General features: G+C 38.1%; 1 protein-coding gene across 3 annotated transcripts in view; it reads right to left on the reverse strand.

The window, feature by feature from the left end:
• Positions 1-20,983, reverse strand: part of LOC118587030 (cytochrome P450 2C26-like) — a 54,820-nt gene extending 33,837 nt beyond the window's left edge. Inside the window, exons 1-6 of one of the 3 annotated variants that reach the window (XM_036192588.1) lie at positions 20,950-20,983; positions 16,234-16,388; positions 14,269-14,431; positions 13,945-14,094; positions 5,997-6,157; positions 2,394-2,570 (exon numbers count right to left, since the gene is read on the reverse strand). In XM_036192588.1, coding sequence (XP_036048481.1) covers positions 2,394-2,570; positions 5,997-6,157; positions 13,945-14,094; positions 14,269-14,431; positions 16,234-16,388; positions 20,950-20,983 — 840 coding nt within the window. Of the gene's footprint in view, positions 1-2,393; positions 2,571-5,996; positions 6,158-13,944; positions 14,095-14,268; positions 14,432-16,233; positions 16,402-20,949 lie in introns of those variants that run through there. The other 2 variants (XM_036192596.1, XM_036192607.1) reach the window with 2 other exon arrangements.
• Between the last annotated feature and the right edge of the window lie 1,333 nt (positions 20,984-22,316).

The following is a 22,316-nucleotide window of genomic DNA, read 5'->3' on the forward strand; positions in this document are numbered from 1 at the left end:
CCAGAAGCAAGCATGTGCTGGAGAGATGGGTGAGAAAGGGAAGCTTCGTGGTTTGTGTGCTACAAAGAGAGACAGAACTGGAGAAGCAATGAGAGTGAGGAACAGCCTGAGGTGACAACCCTGCCCAGCCAGTCTACCATGCAAGCCCAGCTTCAGGGCTTTGAGTTGGCTCACCCTACTTCCTCCCTGGAATTGTGAAGGGGCCCGGCATGCAGATACATAGTTGCAGGATCTTCATAACTGAGGAAACAGCAGGATGTCTGAGAGTCTCTATGAGGGTCCAATATTGATGTTGTAGCAGAAGTCAGCAATAAGTGAACTAGCCTGACGACTCATCGCAATGACCATTTGTAAGTAACATTGTTTGGCAAAAGTGTATGCTGTGTGACACACCATAACTTCCAATGCCACTTCGACAAAAATGTGATGGAGATTTGGGAAAGACAGAGGCTCAAATGGGGCCTTTTCTTCCTTCCTTTTCTTTTCTTTTCTTTTCTAATTTTTATTTATTTTATTTTATTTACTTTTGTGGGGGAGGCTACAAGGGTGAAAGGTGGATATGGAGGGACTGGGAAATCAGTGGGATTGGGTGCATGATGTGAAAAGCACAATGATCCAATAAAAAATTATGATGTTAGTTTAAAGAAAGTACAACCTTGTGCCTCGAAAAAGAAGAACGTGAAAAGTACAACCTACAGAATGGACATATGTTTTCATGCCATTTATATGAAGAGATACATACACAATTCCATAAATTCACAGCAAGCAAAGCAATGGCCAAAATATTGGAATAAAAATTTTCTGAAGACACATAAATGCCAAAGAGTACCTAAAATGATGTCCACATTCTCTGCTTGTTAAGAAAATACCCATCAAATCTGCCTTGAGGCTCCACTTCACACTCACTGGGTTGCTGTGAATAATCAACTTTCAAAATTACACCTTTTGGCATCTATTTGGAAAATAAGGGACCATATAGACATGGATAGTGTATTTATGTGAATTTGTTTAGCAGTTGCTCAAAAGAGACAAACAGAAAGAAAAATATTATCATTTCACTCAGAAACCCGAGTCCTAGGGATATAGACAGAGGAAGTAAAAATAAGCTATGAATACACGTATCCACATATATTCATATGTGTAGCTTAGAGGAGCCACATGTAGGAACAACAGGAATATCCTTCTATGAGTAATAAGTGCAGTGTGCTGTTAATGCATGAAAACGAAGTTTGCTTCAAAGAAAGAAGAAAGTATTGAACAAGGTGAATGTAGATAAATGTCTAAGATTTTATGCAAGTGCAAGGCAGAAATTGAAAGCCACTCATACTGAGTCAGTTTAGATGATCCATTCATCATCGGCAAATCTATACACACAGAAATCACACTAACAACTACTACAGATAGTGTGGGGAGGTGGGCGTGGTTTTTTCATTGTAATGAAATGCTTTCCAACCAGAAGGAGATGGTAGTTGCAGTGTTTTGTAATCACATGAAGTACCACCATAAGTTAAACATGGTTTCAGCCCTGAGGTATCACTTTGCATTCAGTAGTCTTTGTGAACTGAATCTTACAAATTTAAAAGGCACAAACTAGACCAAATAGCCTGTCAAAAGAAAGCAACATCAGGGGACTCAGATGCCAGGATATTAAGTAATGTTACTCAGTTGCAGTAATAAAGAATTTAGTGTAGTAAATTGCTAGCAAAGGACAATCTAAGATCAGTGGAGTAGAATCCATGCCCACAATGAAACCCAAACATCTACATTCAGCTGGTTTTTACTGAGTCCTCAGGAAATCCAATGTAAAATTGTCTTTTGAATAAACTATACAATGCCAATGCAGATCATGCTGACAGGATACCCAGTAGATACCAATCCTTAACCTCTTTTGGTGAAAATTAGCTTGAACTTACACTCAAAGCCTTACTCTTCCATAAACATCCTTTTCCCCACCACATGACTCTCCATACATCACTCAGTGATTCTGAAATTAATTCCTGGATCTCTCATTTTAAAATAAACACTATGTCCAGATCAATTTTAATCCACTCGACATGCAGGAAATCTAGCCTCACTATGTGCATATAAGGTGCCAATTTTCATTCTGCCATGACAGTTGGTTATTTTCTACCTGATTAGAATTTTTCCCATCTTACCTGTACCTTGTATTGTATTCTCTTCTGCTACACTTTTTAAAGAACAGAGGGAATGTGCTCCAGTTAACAAATTGCCTTTATTTTTATCAGTATCCATATGGTGTATCCCAATACACAATAAATATTAAAACTGTTTTTCAAATGATACCAATTTTAAACCATCTCCGACAAACATTTCAGTGTTCAATTAACCACAAAATGCTGAAGAGATAAAATAAATTAATATTCACATTTTACCTGCTTTTGTTTAATCAGGTAATAATCAACAAAGTCCCGAGGGTTTGCAACATTCAATGATTCCTGATGTTCTTTTATTTTCTCCATAATGTAACTTCTGTTGTAAGCAACATTTTTCAAAAATGTTTGATGACTTCCTGGACAATAGTCAATTAGTGAAGGGAAATTATTGCAGACCTACAAAATCAGACCAAGAATTTTTTGGTAAGATGCATTGTTTTACTTTTAATTGTGTGTGTGGTGTGTGCATGTATGAATAACTGTGTGTGCCATCTCTGTGTTGGTAACTGGAGGCCAAAACTATCAGATCCCCTGAATCTAGTGGTTTTGAGCCACCTAACATGGATCCTGAAAATTGGAATCAGGTCCTTTGGAAGATCAATGTACACTCTTAACCACTGTTCCATCTCTCTAGCCCTTGCCAAAGAACTTTTTAACCAACAGATTTGAGGAAATACACACACATATATAATACTTATCACTACCAAGTTTGGTTTATATATTCAGACATGAATGAAAAATGGTGTCCAGCACAAGGAAGGGGTATTTTATTTCATGCATGGAGCAATTGTACATGATAGTAGAGAGATTTGGGGGATAAATTCCTGAACAAATGATCAAGACTCATAATCAAGTTCCCACATTCTTGAATCCTTTTTAGTGTAAAGCATATTTATGAAAATTCACTGATGGCTTGTACCATTTATTTGCAACAAATCTGAAATATATGATGTAAATTATTGTCCTTGACAGGTTTTAGATGGTGGCAGAAGTGAAGAGAGTTGTGTAAGTACTTTATAGCAAAAAAGTAGCCTGTGCATATTTAACTCCTGTAAACCAGCTTATGACATGAAATGAGTATTCAGAAGTGGGTGAGGCTCCAAGAGTCTTTAAAGCAAAAGTATACCACAGCCCTTAGTGGTTTCTCTATGATCACAGTGATTCTTTCTTTACCTTGCTTTTTATTTATTCTTTGTGTCCCTCACACCATGCATCTTTATCTCCTCCCCTTGCATCCACCCTTTGCCCTTACAACATCCCCCACCGCCAAATAAAATAAAATAAAATACTGCTGGTGGGAATGCAAGCTTGTACCGCCACTTTGGAAATCAATATGGTGCTTCCTTAGAAAATTGGGAATCCATCTCCCACAAGATCCAGCTATAGCACTCTTGGGCATATACCCAAGGAATGCTCAATCATACCACAAGGGCATTTGCTCAGCTATGTTCGTATCAGCTTTGTTTGTAATAGCCAGATCCAGGAAACAACCTAGATGCCCTTCAACTCAAGAATGGATAAAGAAAATATGGTACATATACACAATGGAGTTCTACTCAGAAGAGAAAAACAATGACATCATGAGGTTTGCAGGCAAATGGATAGATCTAGAAAATATCATCCTGAGTGAGGTAACCCAGACTCAGAAGGACGAACATGGTATGTACTCACTCATAGGAGGATACTAGATGTAAAACAAAGATGACTAAACTGCTACACAATTCCAGGGTGGCTACCTAGAAAACTGGACCCTCGGAAAGACCCAAGATTACCCAATGACAGAGAAATGGATGAGATCTACATGAAAAACCTGGAGGACAGTGGGAGTAATGAAAGGCAAGATTTGAGGGAAAGAAAGCTTAGGGGAGCAAGAGATCCCAGCTGGATCAAGAACAGAAAGGGAGAATGAGGAATAACAGACCATGATAAATGAAGACCACGTGAGAACAGGAATAGGCAGAGTGTTGGAGAGGTCCCCAGAAATCCACAGTGATATATCCTCTGTAGTCTGCTGGCAATGGTGGAGAGAAAGCCTGATCTGACCTAGTCTGGTGATCAGATGGCCAAACACCCTAACAGTCGTCTTGGAACTCTAATCCAATAACTGATGGAAGTGGATGCAGAGATCCTAAGCCAGGCCCCAGGTGGAGCTCCAGGTGTCCAACTGTCAAGAAAGAGGAGGGTCTGCAAGAGCGTGAATTGTTGAGACCAAGATTACAAAAAGCACAGGGACAAATAGCCAAACCAATGGAAGCACGCGAATTATGAACCAAAGGCTGTGGAACCCCCAGCTGGATCAGGCCCTTTGGATAAGTGAGACCATTGAATAGCTTGATCTGTTTGGGAGGCACCCAGTCTGTGGACCAGGATCTGTCCTTAGTGCATGAGCTGGCTGTTTGAAACCTTGGGCTTACACAGGGACACTTTGCTCAGTCTGGAAGGAGGTGACAGGACCTGCCTGTACTGAATCCAGCAGGTTTAAATGAATTCCCAGGAGTGCCTTGATCCTGGAGGACATGGGAATGGAGGGGAGGGGCTGGGGGGAAGGTGGGGGGGAAGAAGGGGGTGGACAGGGGAACCAATGGCTGATGTATAAAATTTAAAACACATAATAATAAAGAAAAAATATTAAAAAAATAAAATAAAATAATATTTAAGAGAAAAAATAAAAGTGGGGTTGTGGAAGCTGTAGTGTGACACAGTGAGTTATATAGTACCCACTATTATCCACATATCTTTACTTGCAAGTGTTCACTACTAAGAATCATTGGTCTGGCTCAAGGCCTCTGTTTTCTGTTACACTATAAATATTGGGCCCTCACTGGGAGTTCTCTTGGATATCCTGTTTTGCCCTCTTCTGTGAAGATCTTGCAGCCCTGGGTCTCCAGGACTAGCCCCTCAATGTGCTTCAGCAGATCATAGGATAAAAATTATGCATAGAAGAATGTCCTGTGAACATCTGGGCACACTTCTAGATATGAATGCAATAATACATTGAACAGACAATTCTGTGGACATTAGTTGGAAAATAAATCGATAGGGAACTGTAGTATGAGTCTTAAGTGTTTTTATTAATAAAATAAAACCTGAGGCCAGTTATTGGGGTGAATGCTGGAAGATCAGAGACACAGAACCAGCCACGACTATCTCACCTTGCTAGTTCCTCCAGTGATCCCGTTTCCTCAGCTGGAAGTTTCTGAGTCCTCCTCCACATGAATCTCAGTTGAACTGTGTTGCTCCAAAGCCTGAACGCTTAACCAACCAAATGCTTAACTAACTACATGCTTTTCTTTTCTAATTCCTTGTCCTCACGCCTTATATACTTTTCTCTTTCTGCCCCCACTCCTTGGGATTAAAGGTTGGGTTTCTGGGATTAAAGGCGTGTGTCACCATGCTTAGCTGTTTCTAAAGTGGCCTTGAACTCAGAGATCCACCTGGCTCTGCCTCCCAAGTGCTGGGATTAAAGGTGTGTACCACCACCGCCTAACTTCTGCTATGGCTTACTCTTCCCATTTTCTAGCCACCATTTTTGGCTTTGTTCTAGTGGCTGTCTGTTCGCTGACCCAGATATGTTTATTTAGGGGAACACACAATATTTCAGGGAACAAAATACCCACCAGGCATGCTTCACCTTGCATTTGCCATTCAATTTTGCTATTTGTATAGCAATTGGCTTAGATATGTCTTTCAGATATTCTTTTCATAATATATTATTCCAAACTGTGGTGTCTGGTCATCTTACTTCTGGGTTCATATTGAATTTAAACTCTGAGAATGAAAGATTATATATGTGTTCTAAAAATGAAAAGATCTTGACTTCACCTGCAACCAGGAGGAGCTCAGAATCCTGCCATTCTCTTCCATTCTTTTCATCAAGTTAAGAAAATCCTGATCTTTATAATCAAAACGATTCTGGAAAATAATGGAGCAGATGACATTGCATGGAGCATAGCTCAGGATGAAGGTGGGATCACAGGGTTCTCCTGAAGAATTACAAAAAATTGGAAAAATACCATTAAAATATACAAAGAAGACATTTTGCTTCTGTTAACAGGTAAAGAGTCTTTAGACTCTAAAGAATACATATTATCTTAATCTTAAAAACGAATTGGCCTCAACCTCACTACTTAAATAAGAACAGATCAAATCTGTTATACAAATTTTTACACTTTTATCTATCTGATACTTGAAATAAAACAAAAAGAAACCTAAAATTTTTAGTATTCAGAAGAGAATTGTTCCTTACTGGAATGCCTAAGTGTCATATAACACTGGGATTTAAATAGAGGAGTCTACACCTGGAAGATCTGCAGCCATAATGAGTAACCAAAGAAGCAAGTATTGATCCAAGGAAGGAGGAAATGACAACACTGCAGGTGAGTTCTGGTACTAGAAGAAAAAATGGGGGGAATTCCTTCTCCTCACATGACAAAAATATGTAATCTCAAGGGCAGCCACTCCCATGTGGATTTGTTTTCATTACTAAATAACTGAAGAATAGATAAATAAAATGTGGCATGTATATACAATGGAGTATTACTCAGCAGAGAAAAACAATAACATCATGAGGTTTGCAGGGAAATGGATGAAACTAGAAAATATCACCCTGAGAGAGGTAACCCAGACTCAGAAAGACAAACATGGTATGTACTCACTCATAAGCGGATACTATATGTAAAGCAAAGGATAAACAGACTGTAACCCACCGCTCCCAGGATGCCAGCTAGTAAGGAGGACCCTAAGAAAGACTCAGGAATCACCCAGTGTCAGAGAAATGGATGAGATGTATATGAGCAAATTGGATGTGAGGGGAGGTAATGGAGGCCAAGGGTCAGGGAAAGAGAGCTTAGGGAAGCAGGAGGTCCCAGCTGGATCTGGAACAGAGTGGGAGAACAAGGAAAGAGATACCATGATAAATGAAGACTCCATGGGAATAGGAAGAAGCAGAGTGCCAGAGAGGTCCCCAGAAATCCACAAAGATACCTCCACTATAGACTACTGGCAATAGTCGAGAGAGTGCCTGAGCTGACCTACTCTGGTGATCGGATGGCCGAACATCTTAACTGTCATGATAGAACTCTCATCCAGTGACTGATGGAAGCAGATGCAGAGATCCATGGCCAAGCCCCAGGTGGAGCTCCAGGAATCCAATAGATGAGAGAGAGGAGGGATTATATGAGCAAGATCTATCAAGACCATGATTGGAAAAAGCACAGGGACAAATAGCTAAACTAGCAGAAACATTTGAACTGTGAACCAATAGCTGTGGAGCCCCCATAGAACTGGACCAGGCCCTCTGAATAAGTGAGACAGTTGATTAGCTTGAACTATTTAGGAGGCCCCCAGGCTGTGGGACTGGGACCTGTATTTGGTGCATGATCTGGCTTTTTGGAACCTAGGACCTGTGATGAGACACTTTGCTCAGCCTTGGTGCAGGGAGGAGGGGACTGGACCTTCCTCATCTGAACCTACCAGACTGGGCTGACTCCCCAATATGGTGATAGTTTATTTGTACTGAAATGTGATTTTATTTGTATGTTAATAAATAAAGTTGCCTGGGAGTCAGAGCTAATAGCAAGCCATAGCAGAAGTCGGGTGGTGGTGTCACCCGCCTTTAATCCCAGCACTTGTGAGGCAGAGCTAGGCGGATCTCTGTGTGTTCAAGGATACAGCCAGTATGGAGACACAAGCCTTTAATCTCAATACAATCATAGAAGACCTGGAGGTTTGTATAGATGGGCATTGACGAGGAGGTCACTTGGTTGGGTATACAACCAATGAGAAAGCAGAATAGAAAGTCTATAAAAGGACAGAGACACATGAAGTAAACCTCTCTCTTGCTGAGGGAAGGACAGGAGCAGTAGAGAAGTGTAAGGTTTTTAGCTCTTAGCTATTATTCTGACCTCTTGGGCTTTCATCTCTGCATTGGCTCTGTGTTTCTTATTTAATAAGACAGTTGCATCTACATTTGGCTCCCATGTGGCAAGAATTCATTAAAAATTCATTTATTAGCACAACCAACCTTAGCTATAAGCAGTTACTGCAGCTGGAATTACTTGCTTAAAAAGCCAGTGCTATAACAACTCAGGCCTGCAGGAGCTACTGCTAATTGCAGTAGCTACAGGCAACTGCCCATAGGCTGCTTTTGGCTGAAATGCCAATGCACTTGGTTGGAGCTTAAGGAAGCCAGAGCAAGCTCAACTTGGCTCAAGTGGTAACACATGGTTGGTTTCAAGCTTTTAGCCAGAACTTGTGGCTATGCTTTCTCTCTGTCTCTGTCTGTCTAAATTTGGATGCTAGGTAGCTGTTTTGAAATTCCTTCGGATATCTACAGTTCTATGCAGACTTGGTAAGTCAATTATATCAAATATTTTAAAGGAAACTATTAAAAAGAGAAAAAAATTTTCCACATTAAAAAAATGGGTTTTATGTGTACATTGGAAGAAAGTTGGGCTTTGTTTGAAATTTTAGACAGAAAATGGAACAACTATATGAGATTAATGTTGATGGAGTTATGCACATTATTACTTTTCTTATCCTTATTTTACTATTTAAAAAGATAGTCAATTTAAGTGCCACGATAAAAGTTTTAGAAAAACCTGTTAAAATGGATTATAGAGAAATTCAGATTCAGACAGAAGAAATTAACAGTGAAGTTGTTTCAGAATTGGATTATAAGGTTACAGAAAGAAAGCTTGTTTCCACACAACCACCCTTAATTTATCTGGTAACCATACAGCAGCTACTTGGTCAAGAGAATATACAAAATATTTGGACTCCAGTTGAAATGTTGGACTTACAAAGGTTTAAGGAGGCGATAATATCTTATGGCATGCATTCCTTATATGTAAAGCAAATGTTAAACTCCTGGTCAACTTAGAATAGGATTATACCACAGGACTGGTGGGAGCTGGCTCATGCTGTTCTGGAACCCAGACAACAGCTCCAGTGGCAAATGTGGTTCAAAGAGAAAGCTAAAAACGTAGTAAAATAATGTAGGGATAAAAGTATACAAGTCTTATAGGATCAGCTTGTTGGAGAAGGCCAATATGCTGCAGTACAAACACAATGTTTATATGATATCCAAACCCTCATTCTATGTTGAATGGCAGCCTTGAATGTATGGGACAGAGTTGAGGAACCAGGAAAGAATATGGAGTCATTTACAAAGGTTATACAGGGCCCAAAAGAATCTTTCACAGATTTCTTACAAAGACTGACTTCAGCAGTAAAGAGAATAGCCCTGAATTCAGAAGCAAGCCAGATATTGGCAGAGGGAAGATATTATATTGGAATGGATATTTTTACAAAATAAACTGAATAAAAAATTAAAAACTTATGTGGAAAAAATCTGACTTAATTTTGAAAGGAAAATTGAGACTTTGTCAATTAGAAGGAATAGACCCAGCAGACATTTTTGTACCTTTAACTAAGGAGGACATTGAAAAATTATGGATAAAAAGTGAACCCTGGCAAAGAGCTTGCAGTAATTTTTTGGGAGAGATTAACAGCAAATATCCCAAAATCAATAGAATTGATCTTATAAAGAAAGCTGATTGGATCTTGCCTCAAATTGTATGGGAAAAACTCATATCTGGAGTACATATTGTTTTATACAGATGCCAACAAACAAGGAAGGGCAGGGTACAAATTAGAACATTTAAGTAAAGTGGTTCAAAGTCCTTATAATTCAGTTCAAAAATTGGAATTGTATGCTATTCTGTTGGTATTAATGGATCTTTCAGAAACTCTGAACATAGTTACTGACTCTCAGTATGCTGAAAGAGTGGTATTACATATTGAGACTGCAGAATTTATCCTTGATGCTTCAGAATTAACTTCACTATTTGTTCAATTACAAGATACAATCAGGGAAAGTAGTCATCCTTTATATATAACTCACATATGTACCATACTAGTCTGCCAGTCCTTCTAGCACAAGATAATGATGAGATTGATAAATTATTGATAGGAAATGTGCTGGAGGCTTCAGAATTTCATAAAAAAGTCATGTTAATAGTAAAGGTTTAAAAAAGGAATTTTCCATAACCTAGAAACAAGCCAAGGAAATTGTAAAGAAATGTCCTACTTGTTCCTTCTACAATCAGACACCACTACCAGCAGGATGTAACCCATAGGGTACTCAGAGGAATGAAATCTGACAGATTGATGTGTTTCACTTTGTGGAATTTGGAAAACTGAAATATGTACACTATACCATCGATACTTATTTAGGATTTCGATGGGCAACTGCTTTGAGTTCTGAAAAATCTGATTCTGTAATCACTCATTTGCTAGAAGTTATGGCCATCATGAGTATACCTGCACAAATTAAAACTGACAATGCTCCAGCATATGTCTCTGTTAAAATGAAACAGTTTTTTGCTTCCTACCATATAATGCATATTACAGGTATACCACATAATCCTACAGGCCAAGCAGTTATAGAAAGATCAAATAGAACTCTAAAGGATATGCTAAATTAACAGAAAGGGGTAACAAGAACCCCCAGAAATAGACTGCATAATTTTCTATTAACTTTGAATTTTCTCAATTCTACCGAGAAAGGAACAACAGTTGCAGAGAGTCATTGGATAATAGAAAAAACTACAGAATTAAATCTGCCTATATACTTCAAGGATTTGCTGACTTCTGAATGGAAACCAGGATATATGTTGCATTGTGGACAAGGTTTTGCTTTTGTTTCTGCACGAGAAGATAAGCTGTGGATACCATCAAAATTGATAAAGGTTTGATTAGAGAGGATGTGGAGCAAGGGGAACACTCCTCCACTGATGGTGGGAATGCAATCTTGTACAGTCACTTTGGAAATCAGTATGGTGGTTTCTTAAAAATTGGGAATCAGTCTTCCTCATGACCCAGCTATACCACTCTTGGGCATATACCCAAGGTATGCTCATTTATACCACAAAGACACATACTTAACTATGTTCATAGCAGCATTATTTGTAATATCCAGAACCTGGAAACAACCTAGATGCCCTTCAACTGAAGAATGGATAAATAAAATGTGGTACATATACACAATGGAGTCCTACTCAGCATAGAAAAAGAACATCATGAGGTTTGTAGGCAAATGGATCTAGAAAATATCATCCTGAGTTAATTAAACCATCTCAGAAAGACAAACATGGTTTGTACTCACTCATAAGTGGATACTAGATGTAAAGAAAAGGATAAGCAGATTGCAACCCACAGTTCCAGGGAGGCTGGCTAGAAAGAAGGACCCTAGGAAAGAAACAGGGATGGCCCAACAATGGAGAAATGGATGAGATCTACATGAGCAAACTGGGTGTGAGGGTGGGCAAAGGAAGTCAAGGGTCAGGGGAAAGGGAGCTTACCGGAGTGGGAGTTTCGAGCTGTATCAGGAACACTGTAGGAGAACAAGGAAAGAGATACCCCAATAAATTAAGACACCATGGGAATATGGAAAAGCAGAGTGCTAGGGAGGTCCCCAGGAATCCACAAAGATACCTCCATCATAGACTACTGGCAATGGTTGAGATGGTGCCTGAATTGATTGGATATGCTGGTGATTGGATTGCTGAATACCCTAACTCTCATGATAGAACCCTCATACAGTGACTGATGAAGCAGATGCAGAGATCCAAGGTTGAGTTTCAGGAGGAGCTCCAGGAGTCCAATAATAGTGAGAGAGGAGGGATTCTATGAACAAGAGATATTGAGACCATGAGTTGAAAAATTACAGAGACAACTAGCCAAACTAGTGGAACCAATATCTGAGAAGTCCCCATGGTACATGCCTAGGTTCTCCTGATAAGTGAGACAGTTTTTCAGCTTGAACTAATTAGGAGGCCCCCTGGCAGTGGGAAGAGGACCTGTCTCTAATGCATGAGCAAGCTTTTTGAATCCTACTGTCTTTGGTGAGATATTTTGTGCTGCTTTGGTGCAGGGAGGAGGGACTTGGACCTGCCTCAACTGAATGTACAAGGCTTGGCTGACTCCCCAGGGGAGATTGGAAGTGGTGGTAAAGGAGGTGGTTTGGGGGGATAAGGCTAGGGGATGAGAGGAGGGAGGAGGATGAGAGGAGGTTGATATGTAAAATGAATAGAAAATCTCTTAATAAAATAAAAAATTGAAAAAAAAAAAGATCAGGGCAAGCCAAAGACAAAATTTATCCTAACGCAGAGATGGAAGTTGGGAATGATGTTATACCCCTAATATAGATGCTATTGGCATTCACCTGTTTTTGGAAGAGGAAGGGTCCATTTTCTCTAAGAGTATAGACACTGATAAATCAATCATGAATTGGTAGAAAGTCATATATACAAGAATATTTCAACAGCACACATTGGCCTTTGTAGAAAAATTACAAAAAAAATGGTTAGGAAGAAAAGATGGGTAGATGTGGGAAGAATTGGAGAAGGGAGAATGAATATGATAAAAAGTGAGACAACTTTGTAGAGCCAGTGAGGTGATGGGCCTTATAAAAATATTTACTACCATGTTTGCTTGACCAGCATAATTGTTTAGTGTATGCTGAGTCATATCATTATATGTATAGGTATGTGTATCTACCACCCCTTATTAATGAGATTTCTTGTTACAGCAAATGGAGTCCATCCTAGAAAGTCACCATTGAATATAATGCAGACACCTATGAAATCCCCAGCCTCAAGAGATACAAATACATCACAACTCCTGCATCTATGACTCAAGAAACATCACAGAAGAGGAGGCAGAAAGATTACAAGAACCAGAATATCAAGAAGTCTGCTATAAAAAAATCTCTCCTACAATTGAATGTAAACCAAGATTGGAAAAATAGCAAAGTGAAAAGATGTGCTAATGTGGAAATGGAAAATTTTCAGAATCCTTCCCCTAGACAGGGAACTACACACAACTAATGACTCCTGGGGTAAGAATAATTATCCTTGCCAAAGGTTAATCTTTCTTATTGGTTGTCCAAGTGCAGAGTGGTCAGCCCTGAAATCATATGTACGATATCCAACAACAAAGAGTACTCCAGATGCTGTGTATGTCTGTGTGCATGTGCATACACACACACACACACACACACACACACACACACACACACACACACACACACCAAGAAAAAAACCTACCAACTTGAGAGTGGGAAAGACATGAAGAGGGGTCAAGGCAGGGCATCTGGGATGGAACAGAAGGAGAAAAAGGGAGGAATTAGGTAATTGTGTCAATTCAAACATATTTTTAAATAAGTACTAAATTCTGAAAGCACTAACAAAATATTTCTTAAAAAATCAAATGTGTCAAGCACAAATCAGGTTTCTTGGCTATTAAATAAAGAGACAACACAAAGTAGGGTAGATAGGAAAGTGGTATGGATCTCAGAGGTGTTGGTAGGTGATCATGATCAAGACACATTGTATAATATTCGCAATGTAGTAAAAGTTTTTAAACAAATAACAATATAATTTTGATATCATGGTATAGCTCCCACAATAATTAATGAAAATTCTATTATACTCAGCTAAGAAATGAAAGCCGTAAATCACATCTTTTGTTACCAAAGACTGTAAACATTGGCCTACAAGAATCCCTGTACTGCCCAGTTAATTTGCTCAAACCTTGTAGTACTATGCAGAAACATATGTAGAAATCCATAGTTCTGCAGCTCAGCGAAAATTAACATGAAATTCACTGTTTCTGATTTAAAAACACAGAAAAATTTTAGAAAAGATATGATCAACATGACATACACACATACCTAGACTAAGATATAAATTCATAAACCTACACTTACCATTGGTTTTCCTCAGTTCTTCTACAAGACACTGTGCTTCCTCTTGAACACGGTCCTCAATGGTCCTTTTACCCATGCCCAAATTCCGCAGAGTCATGAGTGTAAAGCGCCTTGTCTCTTTCCATCTGCTTCCATTGCTAAAAGCAATGCCTAAAGAAATGGTAAAAACACTAGAAAGAGATTCTGGTAACAGATGAGAGATCTGATGGGTGGAAACCATAGGGAGGTCCAAAGTGTATGTAAGGAGGAAGTCCAGTCCTTCCTTTCAGTCTCACTTCCACTGTAAGCACTGTGCAGCACTCATGAACGTGCACACTTACTTACCAAGGCCTTTATTAATTTTTTCAAATATTGGGATATTTCCTCTTCCAGCAAACTCCTCCCCATGATCAATCAGAGCTTCCTTCACTGCTTCATACCCATGCAACACCACAGTGGGCTTCCTGCCCAAGTACAGGGTGAACACAGGGCCATAGACTTTTGAGAACTGAAAATAGGAAAGAAAAATGTAAATATTAGCAAAAAAGTACTTTAATCCCCATGGAGTCAACCTCATTCACACTGATATTATCATTTACCCTGTTTTAATAATTTTTATTCAGGCAATACTCAGTTTCAAATGCTTCTGATGCCTATTTATATCTCATTATTATTTGGGGCGTAGGTATTTGTTACATAAAGATAACGTCAAATTTTCACATCAGAACACTCAGCAAGATACTAGCCACCAGAACTCCATGTAGGCCACTCATCTACCTAATGACTGCCTCCCTCTCTCAGTGCCTGACTACCCAACCCACAATCATCCCTCCCTTCCTGCCCATTATGCCCCAGCCCCCCAACTCAGGCAGAAACACCCTGTAAAAACAGAGACCAGTCCATTCTGACATACAGAAGTCCAGCCTATAGGTGTGGAGACACTCTACTCAAACATAGGTCACTCCAACAAGAAGAACAGAGAAACAGCAGAAGCCAAGAAACAAAACACTCATACTTCTAAACCCTTACTAACGTATTTACAGATTTTATGCTATACATCAAACTTCTGATGCCATATTTACTGGTTTAGAAAAACAACAGAATACTTCATATGGGACCACAAAGAATCAAGAATAGTCCAGGCACTCCTAAGGAGTGAAAACACTGTTGGTGGTATAACAACTCCTGACCTAAAATTATATTATTTAGAGGTATAGTGATATAAATAGTCTGGCACTCACAAAAATGTACAAGTAGACCATGGAATAGATGAAATGATGTAGAAATACAGCAAAATAGCTAGGCCTGCTTATTTTTGAAATGTAAACTTGTAAGTCATCATAAATGATTCTGTTCAGGTGTCCAGATTTGGCAACTGCTACTACAAACACAGAGAGTGGGCTCCACAGAAGCTGCACCATAGGCATGCAATATTTCTTGGAAAAACAGTTCCTTGCTTGGCAACATACTTAGCCCAAGAGTTAGTTGTTGCAAAAATTAAAACTGTATATAAATATCCCCAGATATGCTGAAAGCTTGGCTTCTTTCTTGCATTTCTTGTGTTAATCCATGTCCATGGATATTTAGTTAAATTAGGCATGAGTGCTTTAGAGTCCAGCATCAAATAGTTTACTCAGCAAAAATGTATGTCTAAAGTTCTACCTGACTTATTGAATGCAATATTACTCACTTTTGTCCTTCAACCAAAAATAACAGAAAAGTTGGGAATTGTTTTTTTTTTTAGTATTATGTGTTTTAATTTTATACATCAGCCATGGGTTGCCCTGTGCTCCCCGCTCCCGCCTCCACCCCCCCCTTCCCCCGAGCCCCTCCCCTCCATTCCCATGTCCTCCAGGACCAAGAAACCCCTGGGGACTCATTTAAACCTGGTGGATTCAGTACTGGCAGGTCATGTCCCCTCCTTTCAGGCTGAGCATGTGTCTCTGTGTAAGCCCAAGGTTCCAAACACCAGCTCATGCACTAAGGACAGGTCCCTGTCCCACAGCCTGGGTGCCTTCCAAACAGTTCAAGCTATTCAACTGTCTCACTTTAAGATAGGAAATATTCAAAAATTTTGCAGGAATTTTTTCTTATTTCATAAAATACAATGAAATAAATATCTTTTCACCTGTTCATTACTGAATTCCTGACAATATACTGCTGTAAATGCATGAGTTGCACAATACTCTGCAAGAATTTTGACTTTATGATTATTTTTAGCAGTATTTCCTCTTCTATTAGATTTTCATTAAAGTAGCTTTTATTTTATAATCTTTATCAAGGTATTGGAGGAGCACAAAGGATACTTACATTGGTCAAAGATTGGCTGATGTTCTTTGCATCTATCTGGAGGAAATTGCCAATAATCGGGAGAGGAGTGGGACCAGGAGGGAGCTTCCCTCTCTCAGACCTCTGTCTCCAGAGTGAGAGGAGAAGCAGACAGGAGAGACTGAGCACCAGGACCACGACTGGATCCATGGACACCCTCCTCACTGACACAGCTGTCATCAGCCAGCATGGAGCTTTTATAACTCTACCTGCTGAATCAACATGTCCCTCATTTGAAACGTCACTGACTGATCTATCAGATAACTTTTTTTTAAAATCAAATAACCTTCAAAATCTCTCTCTCTCTCTCTCTCTCTCTCTCTCTCTCACACTCACACACACACACACACACACACACATAGACTTTGTCCTTTTGATAGAGAAAAATAAGATGCTCTTTATCCTTGTCCTTTACAGGATACACATTTGAATTTCTGGTTTAATGGTACTGATAGGTGTACAACTAGTGCCAATAAAAATAAACAAACATATTTATAATGTTCAACTATTCCTGAGAAGCAATAGGTTAATTTTGAGATGGAAGAATATTCAACCTTTACATGCTCAAGTTAGTGGCAAAGTAGGAATTTATGACTTACAGATAGTTTGTATATTCTATAAAATATATTTATTTTTTGACAAAGTCTTACTATGTAGCTTAGATTTACCTCAAACTGCCAATTCTTTTGCTAAATTGACACAATACCTAGAAATATATTTGTGCACCACCATGGTCATGTATATTTAAAATATTCCTTTGCTATATTAAACATTTGAACATATTTTGCTCAACAATGTAAGCCTTATAGCTCATTATTTCACTCTTTGGCTGTTTATAAATCTGGGATAACAAAACAAACCTTTCAGTCACACATCTTAAATCAGAAGATATATATGACACTTAGCCAAAGAAAGTTGTTTCTTTTTCAGTGTTATGTAATTCATCCATGAAAGATCTTTTTAAAGGGAATGAAGGAGAAGGAACTGTCCGTGTCTCACAGCTCATAGCTGGAATAACTTAGAAATTAAAGAGACTGTCTAATGGGTATATTTACTCCCTTGGCTATATAATAGATTCTTAAAGAAAAGTATTAGAATTCTCCTTGTCTCACTAGTGCTGGTGTAAAGAGGATAAGCACAATAGTCTCTAGAGACAGTAACAATAATTGATATGACCTAAACTTCCCCAAATAGAACCACCAAATGAGTACTAAGTATTCAAATGCTTTAGCCTCTGGGGATATTTCTAATTTAATTCACATTTCTTGCATTTTGCCCCCTCCTCTGAAAAAAAGCATTCAGTTTCATGATGCCTATCACAATTTCTTGACTGTGCACTGTGGTGCTATCCTGATCATAATCACTAACATTCACAGTAAACATGAATCTAGTTAATAATTACATCATCACAGTTTGAACAAGAAGTCAGAAAAGTTTGCTCAAGTTTTGTAATCTTGCTCAAAGATTACAAAAAAAAAATAGCTACAAAAGGATCTAAGATAAATTTCCATAATGCAAAGTCATGGTTATCCTCATATTTGCAATGAAGCAAGCAATAATTTGTTGCCCAATCATATTGCTCTAAAGTACCAATGAATAGATTTGAATAAAACAGTCTTGGCAGATATCTTTTCAATTAAGTAATACTTAATTTGGCATATTTCTAAGTCAGCATGATGCTTTGGACCAACTTTTCCTTTTATAGAATATAAGAATCAAAGAACACTTAAAGAGAGATGGGTTTCTGAGTTCAACTGGTCTACATTTCCTTACTTTTGAAAATAAAAAACCTGTTGGTGATGCATGGAGTATAACCAGTTGTAGTAATTCAATCAAGATAAATTGACTCTTGGGAAAACTTTTTAGTGACCCTTCATTACATTTTATTTGTTGACTTGTCTCTTCTTTCATTGATATCATATCATTTTGGTATTTTTATAGAAAAATTCCTAGTGCATATTCATTATACAATTGAATAGATTTCATAATGCCATTTTTATTCAAGTATAGCATGAGTGTGACATTATAAACATCCTTTCTTTACCATGTTGATGCCTCCTCCTCTTTCTCTTCTGAAATACTCCTTCTTCTATGGCTAAGAAATTGCTTTCACTCAAATAAAAAGAAAAAATTTATTCTGGAGACAAATACACAGGACCATGGCTGAAAAAACTTGAATAATGTTTTCCCCATTACCTCGTTCCAACATGGGAACAATTTCAAAGAAAACCATAAATGAAGCCTTTGTCAAATGTATCAATGGATGCATTAGGTAAGGTGATTATAAAATGTGGAGAAATCTGCTCTTACAGTCCCTCCTCTTTCTCGACAATTGGACTCCTGGAGCTCCACCTGGGGCCTGGGGTAACAGGCCTCAGATGCTTGCTGACATTCTTAGCATTTTGGTCAGTAGAAGCTAGGAATCTATTTATATATTCAAAAAGATTACCAAATAGTCACAAAGATGATAGGTCATATAAAGATTTGGGAAAAACTGCTAAAAAAGAAGCTGAGATGGCTTGAGGTCATTTGGTTCTTGACTTGCAAACATTCAAGCCTCTTCACAGCACTGAAGTTCTTTTTTTTCCCTTGAAACATAGAAACATTTATTAAACAAACTTGGACTTGATATTATTATTTTATCAATTAGCAGAACTTTTTTCCTAGGACAAATATATAAAAATATAAATAGTTACAAACAGAAATCTTGGTGATTTTTAATTGTGCATCAGGATTATAAAATAGGAAAATAAAAACTGGCTTTTTTATTCCACACTATAATTTTAGGTGAGACAGCAAGTATTAAATATGTATTAAATATAAATATTTCCCTCAGTCCAATCCTCATAGGGCCTCTTTGGCTTTAAACATTGCTCAAACCTTTGTGACTCTATTACATCTGTGTCCTAGTGAAAAAGCAATGGCTATTGTCAATGTTGATGCAGTCTTGGACTTAACTCTATTTCTCTTTATCAGTTTACGTGTTTTCCTTCTACTGGAATTATTTTGAAATATTCAGGTAGATGTTTCAAAGTCTTTCCAACACTTGTCCAATTATGGAGAAGTCTCAGACTATCAACCACTTATTTCCCTTTTGTTCTTGGTTCTCTCCTCACACCTTCACCATCCGTTGGTCTATTCTGAACTGGATATTTTCTAGGTGTGATGCTAAGCAGCATATCTGACAGTCTCATCCTTGCCCTTGAGTTCTCTGGATTCCTGTAGGACCTGGGGTCTCTAGATTTCTGGAGGACCTGGGTTCAATTCCCATCATTCATATAGTGGCTTATAACCACCTGTAAATTTCAGTTCTAGGTATCTGATGCCCTCTTCTGATCTCTGTGGGCATCAGGCATGCGCATGGTACACACACATAAATACAGGCAAAACTTTCATATACATAGAATATTTTTAATTTAAGATAAAATTAGAACACTTTCCCAACAATCCATCATATGTTAAATAGTGTTTTATGGAAACTTATTTCTAAAATAATAAATCAAATTCCTTTATAAATTCTGCCCACATAGGAATGTCTTTTCAGTGGATCTATGCTTTTGGAATAATTTTCAGGCATATGTCTCCCTAAATTCTAGAATTGTTATTTCTTTTTCTGTAAGGAGAGTTTCTATTCCAACCATAGAATTGTCAGAATAAGGAAAAATGTTCTCAAGAATATATCTTCTATTCAATATGACTTTTTCCAATTTAAACTAATTTGCATTTTAAAAAGTTTCAGTGGACAAAGTCACTTCTCATGAAATCCAGGCACTAGAACAATTCTTTATTGACCTTTCCTCCTGCCTTTCACCTTTACTTCTATGAAGCATCCTCCTCTGTTATGGGCTAAGACATCTCACTTCAGTCCTCCTGATAAATGTAGCAGATTGTAGGGGCACAAAATGTTAAATTATGAAGATTCCATGAGACAAACAAAATCAAGGACTCCTAGTGTACCTTCCAATTCCTTTCTGAAACTCACTAGCTTCCCACCTGTATCCATACCTGTGACTTCAGGGTACTTGAGCAGGAGCAGCAGAGAGTACCTCAGTGTTGTGCTTGTTGTCTCTGTCCCAGCAGCAAACAGGTCACCTGTTGAGAAGACCAAGTTTTCAAAAGTAAACACTATCTTTAGGTTGTGCTTTTTCTAAGAATGGTTTGACTGTGTTAGCTAACAAATTATTTGTCCGCATAATTATTACAGTGAATAAAATCATTTAAGAGAGGAGTTTTACTAGACAAACCCTGGAGACTGCAGCAGGAGAAGAAACTGACATGTGTTCAAGAGACATGTAGAGCCCCAGACCCATCTTCACCACCCACACCCAGTTTTCTTGTCTGAAAAAAGATCTTTCATGAGACTCCTCAGGCAGTGAGCCATTATTCAGTGTACCATTTTTCCAAAGAGACATAAACAAAAGAATGATGCTCATTTCCTTTATTTTTTTTAAGATTTATTTATTTATTATGTATACAGAAGAGGGCGCCAGATCTCATTACAGATTCTTGTGAGCCTCCATGTGGTGGCTGGGAATTGTACTCAGGACCTCTGGAAGTGCAGAAGGTGCTCTTAACCTCTGAGCCATCTCCCTATTTCCTTTGTTAAATGTTTCATTCAAAACACACCTAAAAAGGAGGAGAAAAGGCAGACAGAATGTTATTTGAGGGCTAGTCAGGAAGATGAAGATCTCAGCTGTAAAAGTGGTAAAGATGGAAGGCCCCTGACTTTCATGAGGGATGTATACTGCTTGAATAAGGATAGTAACTCCAGGACTCAGCTACAAAAAGGGTTCAGTGAAGCAGAATGGAGAGCTCACAAAACAAAACAAAACAAAACAAAACAAAACAAAACAAAACAAAACAAAACAAAACCCACCTTATTATGATGAGTGCTAACAATGTCCAATGAACATAAGTGCTTTCAATAAGTGGAGCCATGACAGAAGCATTTATTCCCATAGGTACCTGACAGACATCCATCTTATTTCCATGTCCATGCCATTTCACTTGAATTTACGCTCTTTTCATCCTTGGCACTAATCATTCTGTTCTCACACCACAACCTACACTTCATAATTCATCTGCAAATCTTTCACCATCCACAGCTAATATTTTAAGATTTAGTTCACTCTATAGACACTATAGGAAGTTTGGCTAGCTTGAGCATCTTTTCTGTTTCCATACATTGTCTGCAAAGACAACGTTCATCTATATATCATGTCGTGACATTTTTTTCTGAGAGTTTTGGAAATATCTCCATTCCATGAGCTTATTGCATTATATTATTCTTCAACTACATTATTTTTGTCTAAAATAACTAGGGTTAATATATTCAAAATATTTACTATGTATGTAAATGTAAGCTAGCTTTAACTGTATATGTGTGTATGTAACTTTTATATATCCAAACGTTCATTTGTGTACAAGTAATGCTTTAAACAGTAACCACATGGCTTCCCTTCATCTTGGCTGGTGACCTCATGGCCAGTCACTTCACTGGTAGCCATTTTTCTTAAGGTTATAAATATCTACTCAGATTAACAACTAAGTACTTATGTCTTTACCAAGTGTTCAACAACAAGGTTCTAGAAAATTTTAATAGATGGCAACAAATGTTTAATAAATAAGGTATTTAATAAATATTAAAGCTGCACCTCAAAGCTTTTATACATAGGAATATATCTTACTCTGGCAGCTATACTTTGTAATTTAAGGTTGACCCATGTAATAAAATTATAATGGTTTTCAAGAAATGAAATGATCATAGGGAACAGCTGAGGTTTGCAAATGTATAGTAGGACTGGAGTTCCAAAGAGAGTGTAGTTACAATGGTGGAGCTTAGCAGTTTTGGAAATGCCAGTGCCAGGTGATGATCATTGGAAGCACCAGCCATAATGAAATGGAGCAGGCAGGCTATGTATGTACTGCAAAGTGTAGGGTCAAAGAAATCATCCAAGCCTCTAAGTAAAAGAACCAAAAGGATTATTGAATGATTCCAGATATTAAACTTTGGGATTGTTTGCACTTTGGAGCTTGGTTTTACTTTATACAGATAGTGGTGATGC

The sequence above is a fragment of the Onychomys torridus genome, chromosome 1 (assembly GCF_903995425.1).
Source record: "Onychomys torridus chromosome 1, mOncTor1.1, whole genome shotgun sequence".
Classification (NCBI taxonomy): domain Eukaryota; kingdom Metazoa; phylum Chordata; class Mammalia; order Rodentia; family Cricetidae; genus Onychomys; species Onychomys torridus.